The sequence below is a fragment of the Crotalus tigris genome, unplaced genomic scaffold, assembly GCF_016545835.1.
Source record: "Crotalus tigris isolate CLP2741 ecotype Arizona unplaced genomic scaffold, ASM1654583v1 scf7180000017937.1871474, whole genome shotgun sequence".
Classification (NCBI taxonomy): Eukaryota; Metazoa; Chordata; class Lepidosauria; order Squamata; family Viperidae; genus Crotalus; species Crotalus tigris.
Window position 1 is genome coordinate 79,816 of NW_024096729.1, and position 13,014 is coordinate 92,829.

At 43.6% G+C, this 13,014-nt stretch overlaps 1 protein-coding gene across 6 annotated transcripts in view; it reads right to left on the reverse strand.

The window, feature by feature from the left end:
- Window positions 1-13,014, reverse strand: part of TESPA1 (thymocyte expressed, positive selection associated 1) — a 69,608-nt gene that overhangs the window by 3,695 nt on the left and 52,899 nt on the right. For 4 of the 6 annotated variants that reach the window (XM_039344726.1, XM_039344723.1, XM_039344725.1 and 1 more), the window contains 2 exons: window positions 7,784-7,886; window positions 6,711-6,919 (listed from right to left, as the gene is read on the reverse strand). In XM_039344726.1, coding sequence (XP_039200660.1) covers window positions 6,711-6,919; window positions 7,784-7,830 — 256 coding nt within the window. In that variant the 5' untranslated portion in view covers window positions 7,831-7,886. Of the gene's footprint in view, window positions 1-6,710; window positions 6,920-7,783; window positions 7,887-11,304; window positions 11,432-13,014 lie in introns of all 6 variants that reach the window. The other 2 variants (XM_039344727.1, XM_039344724.1) reach the window with 1 other exon arrangement.

The following is a 13,014-nucleotide window of genomic DNA, read 5'->3' on the forward strand; positions in this document are numbered from 1 at the left end:
TACTCAGGTTAGTCTGAGTTGCAGAGGGGTTTGAGATTTTGGGCTGCCTTGCTATTTTTTGGCTTCGCGTTCGTGGTCGTGCCTCATCTTCATGGGGGTGTCAGTTTGCTTCATGTATGAATTGGAGGGGTTTAAAGTGGCTAATGATGCAGCTGTGGTCTGGCTTCTGGTTTGTGGTCGTGCCTCATCATCGGTGTGGCTTTGGGTTTGCTTTTTGCGTGGATGTGTGGTGGTGACATCCTGTGTGTTTTTTGTGAGTGTGGGTCTGGTATCATTTTTTGTATTAGGGAGTCGTTTGTCAATAAGGGCGGGTTTCCAAATGGCTGGTAGGCGGGAGGTATCATCTCGCTTGTTCATGCTGTGTGGGCGTTTTTCTATCTCGATGGCTTCTCTGATTATTCTGTGATTAAAATGTTCACTTTTGGCAATGGTTCTGGTATTTTTAAAGTCAATTTCATGTCCTGTGGCTTTAAGGTGTTGGACCAGGGAAGATGTTGGTTACTCTTTTTTGACTGAGTTCTTATGTTCTTCAATGCGTGCACTTATTCTTCTGTTGGTTTGTCCGATGTATGTGGTGGAACAAGTGGTGCATGGGATTTCATATACTCCTTGATTTTCTAATTCAATTTTATCTTTGGGGTTTCTTAGGATGGTGGATATTTTTCTGTTTGGGCAGAATGCTGTCTTAATGTTGTGTTTGTGGAGGATCTTGCTGATTTTGCCTGTGGTGTCTTTTATGTAAGGGAGGAGGGCTTTGCTGTTTTCTTGTTCTCTGTCTTGGATTTTAGTGGGGGTTTCTTTTTGGATTAGTTTGGTAATCTTATTTCTTTGGAATCTATTGGATGTAAGTACATTAGTGAGAGTGTGTAGTTCGGTTTTTAGGTGTTGTTCATCAGCTAAGCGTTTTGTTCTGGAGATGAGTGTCTTGGCTACAGAGTTGATCTGTGCTGGGTGGTGGTGTGAGAGAGCGTGCAGATAGCGGTTTGTGTGTGTTTTCTTCTGGTAGATGGTGTGTCCTAGGGAGCCATTGGATTTCTTGTAGACTAAGACATCCAGGAAGGGACGTTGGTGGTTAGCTTCTGTTTCCATGGTGAACTGTATTTTGGGGTGTAGGCTGTTGAGGTGTGTGAGGAAGTTGTCCAGTTTTTCTTTCCCATGTGGCCAGATTATGAAGGTGTCGTCTACGTATCTGAGCCAGAGTTTGGGTTTGTGATCCGATTTTTCTAGAGCTTGGGTTTCAAAGTGTTCCATGTAGAGGTTGGCAATGACAGGTGAGAGGGGTGATCCCATGGGTGCTCCTTCTGTTTGTTTGTATTTTTGTCCATTATAGATGAAGTATGTGTTGGATAGGCAGTGGTTGGTCAGATCTAAGATGTGTTTGGGGGGGTTATATTTGTTTTGGATAGCTGTCAAGGCCTCTTTGATAGGCACTTGGGTGAAGAGGGATATGACATCGAAGCTCACGAGTAGATCGCTGGGCTGTAAGTTTTGTTTCTTTATGATATCTATAAACTGGAATGAGTTTTTTATGTGTGAGGTGATGGATTCTGCGTAGGGCTGTAGTTGTTTGGCGAGAAATTTGGCTAGGTTTTGTAGAGGTGAGCCTATGGAGCTGACTATAGGTCTGAGTGGGGTTCCTTCTTTGTGTATCTTGGGGAGATCATAGAGTTTGGGGCATCTGGATGATTTCTCTCTGGGAATGATTCTTTGCTGGATATCCTCACTAATGGGGGAGGCTTTTATTTTGGATCTGGTGGTTTTTTTCCAGGTAGGTGGTGGGATCTGTATTTAGGGGTTTGTATGTGGAGTCTTGGAGTAGGTTGGTTAATTTGGTTTGGTAGTCAGATGTGTTCATAACCACCGTGGCGTTGCCCTTGTCTGCTGGTAGGATTATTATGCTGGTGTCTTCTTTCAGGTTACGTAGTGCTGTCTGTTCCTCTTTGGGTAAGTTGCTTTTGGGTGGCTTGCTGGTGCAGAGGATGTTGGTGATTTCGAGTCTGATTCTGTTAGCGTCGTCGGGGTTGATTTTGGTCAGGCTGGTTTCAGCCAAGCCCCTAACCATTCAGAACACACCTCCACCCAATCAGAACACAGCCAAGCTCCCACCCAATCAGTTCATACCCCCACTGGCAGTTAAAAGGAAGAAACAGCTAAGACCACACATTGCTGCTCAAAGCACGAAGCTGAAAACACCAGCCTGAAGATGACGAATGGGACTTCGTCGAAACGTCGCCAAGACACTTCCAATTTTACGCGGGAGAAAACCCGAACAACCAAAGACCTACATATATATATATATATATATATATATATATATATATATATATATATATTTCTGAGGTTTTCGCGGGTGTTTGTATGTAGTCTTTGGTTGTTCGGGTTTTCTCCCGCGCAAAATTGGAAGTGTCTTGGCGACGTTTCGACGAAGTCCCATTCGTCATCTTCAGGCTGGTGTTTTCAGCTTCGTGCTTCGAGCAGCAATGTGTGGTCTTAGCTGTTTCTTCCTTTTAACTGCCAGTGGGGGTATGAGCTGATTGGGTGGGAGCTTGGCTGTGTTCTGATTGGGTGGAGGTGTGTTCTGATTGGTTAGGGGCTTGGCTGTGCTCTGATTGGCTGGGGGGTTGGCTGTGTTCTGATTGGCTGGGGGGTTGGCTGTGCTCTGATTGGCTGGGGGAGTGTTCTGTTTGGTTGTACTCAGGTTAGTCTGAGTTGCAGAGGGGTTTAAGATTTTGGGCTGCCTTGCTATTTTTTGGCTTCGCGTTCGTGGTCGTGCCTCCTCTTCATGGAGGGTGTCAGTTTGCTTCATGTATGGATTGGAGGGGTTTAAAGTGGCTAATGATGCAGCTGTGGTCTGGCTTCTGGTTTGTGGTCGTGCCTCATCATCGGTGTGGCTTTGGGTTTGTTTTTTGCGTGGATGTGTGGTGGTGACATCCTGTGTGGTTTTTGTGAGTGTGGGTCTGGTATCATTTTTTGTGTTAGGGAGTCGTTTGTCAATAAGGGCGGGTTTCCAAATGGCTGGTAGGCGGGAGGTATCATCTCGCTTGTTCATGCTGTGTGGGCGTTTTTCTATCTCGATGGCTTCTCTGATTATTCTGTTATTAAAATGTTCACTTTTGGCAATGGTTCTGGTATTTTTAAAGTCAATTTCATGTCCTGTGGCTTTAAGGTGTTGGACCAGGGAAGATGTTGGTTCCTCTTTTTTGACTGAGTTCTTATGTTCTTCAATGCGTGCACTTATTCTTCTGTTGGTTTGTCCGATGTATGTGGTGGGACAAGTGGTGCATGGGATTTCGTATACTCCTTGATTTTCTAATTCAATTTTATCTTTGGGGTTTCTAAGGATGGTGGATATTTTTCTGTTTGTGCAGAATGCTGTTTTGATGTTGTGTTTATGGAGGATCTTACTGATTCTGTCTGTGGTGCCTTTTATGTATGGGAGGAGGGCTTTGCCGTTTTCTTGTTCTTTGTCTTGGATTTTAGTGGGGGTTTCTTTTTGGATTAGGTTTGTAATCTTATTTCTATGGAATCCATTGGATGTTAGTACATTGGTGAGAGTGTGTAGTTCGGGTTTTAGGTGTTGTTCGTCAGCTAAGCGTTTTGTTCTGGAGATGAGTGTCTTGGCTACAGAGTTGATCTGTGCTGGGTGGTGGTGTGAGAGAGCGTGCAGATAGCGGTTTGTGTGTGTTTTCTTCTGGTAGATGGTGTGTCCTAGGGAGCCATTGGATTTCTTGTAGACTAAGACATCCAGGAAGGGAAGTTGGTTGTTAGCTTCTGTTTCCATGGTGAACTGTATTTTGGGGTGTAGGCTGTTGAGGTGTGTGAGGAAGTTGTCCAGTTTTTCTTTCCCATGTGGCCAGATTATGAAGGTGTCGTCTACGTATCTGAGCCAGAGTTTGGGTTTGTGATCCGATTTTTCTAGAGCTTGGGTTTCAAAGTGTTCCATGTAGAGGTTGGGAGAAATCATCCAGATGCCCCAAACTCTATGGTCTCCCCAAGATACACAAAGAAGGAACCCCACTTAGACCTATAGTCAGCTCCATAGGCTCACCTCTACAAAACCTAGCCAAATTTCTCGCCAAACAACTACAGCCCTATGCAGAATCCATCACCTCACACGTAAAAAACGCATTCCAATTTACAGAGATCATAAAGAAACAAAACTCACAGCCCAGCGACCTACTAGTGAGCTTCGATGTCATATCCCTCTTCACCCAAGTGCCTATCAAAGAAGCCTTGACAGCTATCCAAAACAAATATAACCCCCCCAAACACATCTTAAAGCCACAGGACATGAAATTGACTTTAAAAATACCAGAACCATTGCCAAAAGTGAACATTTTAATAACAGAATAATCAGAGAAGCCATCGAGATAGAAAAACGCCCACACAGCATGAACAAGCGAGATGATACCTCCCGCCTACCAGCCATTTGGAAACCCGCCCTTATTGACAAACGACTCCCTAACACAAAAAATGATACCAGACCCACACTCACAAAAACCACACAGGATGTCACCACCACACATCCACGCAAAAAACAAACCCAAAGCCACACCGATGATGAGGCACGACCACAAACCAGAAGCCAGACCACAGCTGCATCATTAGCCACTTTAAACCCCTCCAATCCAAACATGAAGCAAACTGACACCCTCCATGAAGAGGAGGCACGACCACGAACGCGAAGCCAAAAAATAGCAAGGCAGCCCAAAATCTTAAACCCCTCTGCAACTCAGACTAACCTGAGCACAACCAAACAGAACACTCCCCCAGCCAATCAGAGCACAGCCAACCCCCCAGCCAATCAGAGCACAGCCAAGCCCCTAACCAATCAGAACACACCTCCACCCAATCAGAACACAGCCAAGCTCCCACCCAATCAGTTCATACCCCCACTGGCAGTTAAAAGAAAGAAACAGCTAAGACCACACATTGCTGCTCGAAGCACGAAGCTGAAAACACCAGCCTGAAGATGACGAATGGGACTTCGTCGAAACGTCGCCAAGACACTTCCAATTTTACGCGGGAGAAAACCCGAACAACCAAAGACCTATATATATATATATATATATATATATATATATATATATATATATATATATATATATAATGCACCCAGAATGGCCAACCTAATATTCTAGACTAACATTTGATAACGTTTGATTTCTGGTAAATACATGATATATCCATGCAGTTTTCCTGGCAGCAATATGGAAGGTGTGGTTGCCTTCCTTCCAGAATGTTCTCAATTTCCCAGTCTAATTTACAGCTCATGTATTTCTTGGTGATCGCCCATCCAAGTTCTAGCTGGGCTTAATCCTGCTTAGCTGCTGAGCCCATATAAGGTTAAATCTGGTGCTCCGCCCTGTTGAAATGATATTTCAGGTAACTCAAACTACTGGTAGTTAAAGCTAAATGCGTTTCTACTAACTGCTTATATATCTTTTGAGGAGTATCACAAGATGTCATTCTCCTATAACTTAGTTATATCCACCAAGTTCAAGGCTGATCTTATCTTAAAATTAATTACAGTTTGTGTTATGTCCCGAGCCTTGCAAACTGGCTCGGGGCATTTGCAGGCAGTCCCGGGCAAGTGCAAGCTGCCCGGGACCAGACAGGCTGTCGCCAGCGCCTGTGCGCATGCGCGGGTGCTGGCGCGGGAAAAGTAACACATTGACCCGGGAATTGCCTATATAAGAGGCTGGGAGGTTTTGGGCGTTGCTGAAGCCTTCACCTGTAAGCTGAACACAGAATAAAAGAAAACCTGAGAACTGCAACTGCTTCTCGCATCTGCTTTTCGCCAAGGACTCAACAGTTTGTATGATTAAAATTGCACATTTCCTTCTTCTTACCTTTCATATTAAAGACTATGGCTTGGGGATGAATTTGGGAGGCCTTGGGAGGTACCATCCAAAATTATACAGCCATGGAGTCTAAGTAAGGATGGGGCTTCCTCCCCAAGGTTTTGTGAGTCTCCACATCCTCCCAAATTGCTTCTCCTTTCTACTTTATTAAATATAATCTGCAATCTCGTTGCAATCTGTAGTCTGCAATCTGTTGCTCTAGATGGCACGATGGGCAGTGTATACATTTAATAAAAAATATGTAACTAAATAAACAGTTGCATGGTGTTAGACAAATACTGAGGCACTTCCCGCCATCCACCCATTACAATTCCACACATGCCAGTATCTTCAACAAGGTTTTTACTTCTTTCTTCCTGTCAACAGCCCACTACATTGTCATTTCTATTGTAATAAAGCAGATTACAATAGAGCTATACCATATAAATAGATATAGGAGCAGACTGGGAGGCACAGAGATACATCTGGGGATAATCATTTTAAAATTAGTGTTAAACCCTATGCATGCTTATTGTTTTACTCAAAGTGGGAAACACATGATCTTCCACATATTGCTGAACCACTACTTCCAGCTTCACATGCTATATAGGCTGTGCTGATTGGGGTTATTGGGAGTAGCACTTTCTCAATATCTGATCAACCATAGATTCCCCACCTTGTTCCTGAAGTGTTAACCTACTACCTGTTGGTCATTTCCAGAGATGAGAGAGATCAAACTCAAGACCCTTTTCATGCAAAGTTGATATTCTGCCATTGAACAATGGCCTGTTGCTGCCAAAAAAAGAGGTTCTTCTCATCTTTTGGGAGCCCACTTTAAGAACCTCCAACCATGAAAGAGACACTTACTTACTAACATCAGGCAAGGATCCTCCATCTCAATCCGCTGGATCTGGGCTCTTAGAAAGAGAGGGAAATTGATGCCCTCAGCTTGGGATGGAACAGAGAAGAACCGATCAGGGATCCAAGTGGCAGCCTGTGCTAATTCCTCTGTGAATCCCAAGTTGCCAAGAATGGTCTCAGCATCAATCTGACAGAGGTGCAGCACTTCTGAAATGCTAAAGGGGAGATGATGGTGAGAGGCTGAATTCAGGGAATGATTAATCCTTGGGTTTTTTATTATTATTATTTCAGTGTATTTAATGCTCTTTCCTTCAATTTATCTCCACAATAAGAACACTCAGAAGTTATTTCATCTGGAAGGAATGACTTTCCCAAAGTTGCTAAGTAAGCTTCCATGACTGAGACTGGACTTGAATCAGATTCTTCCCAGTCCTACGCCAACACCTCAACCACTGCACCACATTGGAGGTCTTATACAAGCTATTTCTCTCAACTGTATCCTTACAATAGGTTGCAAGATGTGCTTGTCAAAGAAGAAGTGATGGAATGTAGTGAGGAGGCAGATCCCAGGGAGGGAGGGGTGCATTCCATGGGAATAAGAGACAATTCAGTCCAATATTTGGAATGAGAGAAAGAGGGTAAAGACAGGTCCTCCCTAATAGTTCTCAGAGTATATGGTAAAAGCATATATTAGAATGCTTTGTCTGACAAGATTCTGTTTATAAGCGTGTATAAACTCAGCTTGGAAGAATGATGCATCTTTCTTGAGTTTTGGGTCTGACATCAATATTGCCCAGACTAAGCACTCTACTATCTGCATCTACCATCTACTTTGATAGTATTAGGGAGGGGCTGTCTTCACCCTCTTTCTCTCACACCAAATATCTGGACTCAGTGTCTCTTATTCCCCTGGATTGCAGCCCTTCCCCATGGGGATCCATCTCCTCACTACATTCTATCACAGAAAGTTCCATAAGGTCTTGACTGTATCTTTGGCTAGTACTCTTCACTTATATATGATAAAAGTTTTCTATCCTTTTATTCAGGCCAAGCCCTCCACAAAGAAGCTTCAGGCTTACCTGGAACTGGTCTTGTTAGTGCTGTCTGCCATGTCATCGGAAGCCATGTTGGATCTAGAACAAGATCCCAGACTTGGAAGGCCAGGCAGCACCTTTGGGGATCCTGCCATGAAAGAAAGACAGTGAAGAGAAGCCCTGGATCATCTGGCCTGAAGGAAACATTTGCTGAAGAAGGGGGATGGACAGGCTTGTGGGTATGTCAATAGCCACATTAAAAAAGCAAGCATTATCAGGGGGAAAAATGAGTTAAAATAGAGTAGTAGGTGAAGTTAAAGCAATCATTCCCATTTTCATCAAACACATTGAATACCTGAAAAAATAAAATAAGTACTAAGTGTCAAGAGTGAAACTTTGGCAGCTACGTTCCTCTTCATTTTGACTTGCCGTTAGAGTTGGGGTGGGGAGGTATTGCTTTAGAAGTGTTTGGATAGAGAAATGAAACCTCTATGATTCCTCTGAAGACTGTGAGACCCTGAAAACATTTCCAAGGATACTGCAGCAGGTGTGGAGGAGAAGCAGATGGTTCCCATAACAAAGTGAAATTGTTTACAGAGACTACATGAGAGGGTGGGGGTTTGGCCAGAGAGATTATTATTTAATTTTATGAGCTGGTGTCTGGGAACCTCACAGTTAATTTTACTTTGACAGTACCATGCCATCTATTCAATAAACAGTAAGAATTTTGGAAACAGAATGAACCTGATCTTTTATTTGGATCCTCAAGCTGGATATTGACATTAAATTAACTCTCTCTAGCAGGCTACCTGGGTTTTCCTCCCAGGAGTGCTGGGACATTGTGAGATCTGTAATGGACAAGAAGACAGATGGAGGAGTACAACAGAGAGAAGCTCCCATCCTGCGGTCATTGATTGTGACCCAGATGGGAGTGACAGACTCATCGACAGGGGCTTGTCTGAAGCAGACAGCTGGATCGATAGAGTCACCATTCACTGCTGGAGGAGCAAGACCCACAGAAGATCCTTGTCCGGCACCAAGAACTACATGGGTGAGTAGTCTCAGGAAGGCAGCAGAAACTGAATTTCTGCTGACTTTATCAGAAGCTTGGCCAACAAAGGCAACCAAGAGGGCAGCAGAATAGGGAGAGACGATGGAGTAGAAGCTTCCTGTGCCAGCTCGCAACCTTTCTGTGGAGCAATTGCAAGAGAAGTTCAGAGGATTATAAATTCCAGGAGCTATCCCACTGAAGTGGTCGATGATGAGTCCCACTCACCTGCTTGCTACACCTTCTCCACCCTCCTGACCAATAGGAACTTCGGGCTGGTCTGGAGTGTCAGGGGATGCAGAGCAGAGGTGGCTGTGCGACTGTAACCCAGCAGCTGCTAGCCCAACAAATTTTGGGACACCACCTGGCCATTGGGCAGCCAATAGGAGAGAAACTCAAGCAGCAGTCCTGGGAGCTGCCCTTTCACCTGGATATATACTGGTACAGGAGGATCAACAGCCTCCTTCTTTAAAAGTCATGTTTGAAAGCCAACTGGAGAAGTTGGGTTACTTTCTGACCCAGGTGTGGAATTACTTAAAAAGATATGGAGGCAGACATCCCGATGACAGCTTGCGTGTGAATGCTATTTCCATGAACCTGGAAGGGGATGCCATGGAGTGGTTGGTGTCCTTATTTGATGAAGTGGCCCCAGAGCTCCATGATGTGGATCCCTTCATGCAAGAGCTACAGAATCCGTTTGAAGATCCCACTGAGACAAGAAAGGCAGATGCGAAAATCCGGACAATCAGGCAAGGGAAACGAACGGTTGCGGAATACATTAGAGAATTTTGTAGCCTGGTGGCTCAGGTACGATGGTGGCCTAAACACATGTTGGTCTAGCACTTTCAAGATGGATTAAACAAAGACTTGTATTACAATTGCCTACCCAGAGGGGTGCCCAATCTCCTCAGAGATTGGTACCAGTTGGCTACCAACATGGAATTAGATTTGATAGATTACCGACATCATACTAGTCAAGATAACCAACTTCATTGTGCAACTGTGTGGCTTCCAGTTGGCCAAGGGAGCAACGGAAGTGTTCCAGGGACTAGAAGGGAGAGGCCCCCTCCAGGTAGGGGAGGGTGTTTCAGGTGTGGGAAAGAGGTCATCAAGCTGCGAATTGCGCTGCACAACAACTGATGTCAGCACTTCGAGTTCCAAACAAGTCTAGTACAACAAAGCTAGTATCTAAGTCCAAAGAAAAAACAAAAGTCACCCAACAATTCATGGAGGTCTCTTTCCCTGATGACTATCAGGATAGAACTGTTTGTGGCATTCCTCGGGAGTAAGGGAGACCATCACAGCTCCTCTGGACTCAGGATGCACAAAGTGTTTGGTGAGCTTGCAAACAGTAGAAAAAGTGGGACTGCAGCTCAGGAAGTTGAGACCACCCATGGGGTTTGAGCAGCTAGATGGGTCCCTTATGGGGGGAGAACCTAAAATTTGTCTCACTGAACCAGTGGCTGTAAAGACTGGAAATCATATTGAAATCATTTGTTTTATTGTAGCTGCTGGGGTGACTGAAAATATGATTTTAGGATTAGTGTGACTAAAGAAACAGAACCCCCTCAGTAGATTGGAATAACAATAGGTAGCGAATGAGGAATAGAGCAATCAATCAGCAAAAGCTGAAGGAAACACTGGCTGCTTGCCAGAAGCCTGTGGTTAAGAAATCGAAAGTGTTGTCAGCAATTATCCTAACAGCAGACAAGCAGCTAGAGCACAGTGTGTGCCAGCAGAATACAAAGACTTAATACAACTATTCAGTGATAAGGAATCTACATGGCTTGGGGCTAGGCTATTTGAAGGACTGCCTACTGCCAATTATATCTGCTCAGCCCTTCAGGGGAGGAAAGAAAGGCATGTTGCAGGTCCTAACTATTGAGGAAGTACATCTGGTGGGACCTAGAAAAAAGGCCTTCTCTGTGGTGGCTCCGTCCATTTGGAACATCATTATCCCAGAGATAACATTGCCCTGCCCGCTTGTTGCTTTTCCTCAAGACATGGTTTTATCAGTGGTCTTGGGGACCCCACTTGGAGCCTATCAAGTGGATTGTCTGTCAAGTGGAATGTTTTTGCCACCGCAGGGTGGAGTGAAGGCTTAAATAGTGGGTTTTTAACTGTGGATATTTAATGCTGTATTTTACCTGGAGTCATTGGGTGTGAGTTGAGTGGCTATATAAATATGAGAGAGAGAGAGACAGACAGACAGACAGACAGAGACAGACAGACAGACAGACACAAAGAGAGAGAGACAGACAGACAGAGACAGACAGAGACAGAGGGAGAGACAGAGACAGACAGATAGACAGACAGAGACAGAGACAGAGACAGAGAGACAGAAACAGAGAGACAAAGACACAGAGAGACAGACACAGACTCAGACACACACACACAGAGAGAGAGAGAGAGAGAGAGACAGAGACAGAGACAGAGACAGAGAGACAGAGACAGAGACAGAGACAGACAGAGACAGAGAAACACAGAATAACGTTGATTGGGGAAATTGGTGACCAACTTTTTCTTAGCCATCAAGCTCTCGGGGCTCTGATACTGCCCATTAATTATTTCACTTCTTCTGCCACAAAGTTTCATGGCAATCATAACACAGAATCCCAGGAGCACACCAGGTTGGTCCCTCCTTTCTGGGGGAAAAATAGGGTAAAGAAATCAGTGATGAAAAGCTAATAGCTATTTGGAAACACTTTTGAATCAGCCTATCTCACTGTATCATATGCATTCCACTTCCACGACTGCAAAAATAACCAATGCATATTCATTTCTATGCTTGTAATTGAGAAGTGTACCCATTTTGGCTCAGTTTGCAGCAATAATAATTGGACAGACTCTTCTCAGCAAATGTCAAAAATCCAGAAGAATTCAAACACCTCTGGCACCTGTTCTAGGACCTGCTATTTTTCAGTCTGGGCAAACATTTGCTAGGAAAGTTCTTGGCTGCTCTTCAGAGCCCAGCTGCTTTCTCACCAGTATTTTTGAATAAAACAGTAAATTTCCTTTGAGTTCAGTTCAACCATACAAAGTTATACATGGAGATAGACCGTTTTTGCCTGGATCCCAAGGGAAGCAAAGTGGCTATGAATGCACACACATGTAAAGCTAGCCAGGGATAGCTCCTGAGGCAGCAGAGCAAGCCTTGCAAAACCAGCTATTACGAATGCTTTTTTATCCTAGTAAATTGCTTGCTTGTTTCATTTTGAGTTATACAATGGCTCCCTCCAGTGGACAAAGCATGGATCCGCTGCTTTTCTTAAAAAGCTAAAAATAGTTATTGACTTCACATTCAGGGCAATAGTTGGGAAAAAATAAAATACGTATTTGACAGGAAAATGCATATAAAGGTAGTTTTTAGGAAGAGAGCATGTGGAAATAATCCTATAAAATGTGTACTCTAAAACATGCACCAGCACATTCTTAAGAAGTAATTCTGAACATTGGGCTCAATGGCATAGATGACAAATAAAGTTTATTTAGAACTTCAACCAACAATTGGGCTTTGGTCACAGTGTGCAACCACAAGGTTCAGACGTATAGATGAATATATTGTGTGGGGGCCCATAACTTCAGTGCTTATTTAAACCGTAGCCATATTGTATAAAACCACATAGGTAAGGTCAAGGTTCACATAAGTTTGAGAGATGTTTTCTCTCTTTTTTATTGAGCCTTGATTTAAAAAAAACTTACAATGGAATAACAGAGTTGGAAGGGACCCTGTAGGTCATCTAGTCCAACCCTCCACCCAAACAGGAGACCCTACACCATATCCAATCTCTTCTTGAAAGCTTCCAGTGATGAAGATCCCTCAACTTCTGAAGGCAATCTGTTCCATTGGTTGATTATTCTCACTGTCAGATCCTCTATTGGGTTCTTACAGAGATAATGTGTGTGCTTAGAGCTATACATTGTGGATTATATGTTGTAGAGTGCAATTGTTGACCATGGCAGAGACAATTTGGGACAAGATTATTTTCTGATTCCCCTCTCCCTTAAAAAAAAGTTAGAAAAGTTGCCTTCATATTAATGAAAATTCATATTGCTGAATTTTGTCCCAAATCCTCCTGCAATTTCATTCCAAGGCATTCACTTTAACTTCATCTTGTGCAAAATGTGAGAATGAAAAGAATAGTCAATGTATTCTCATAAGTCAAATTTTAATTCACTATTTTAAAAATTGAGAAGTACTTTTTTAAAGAAGATATAATTATTTGCT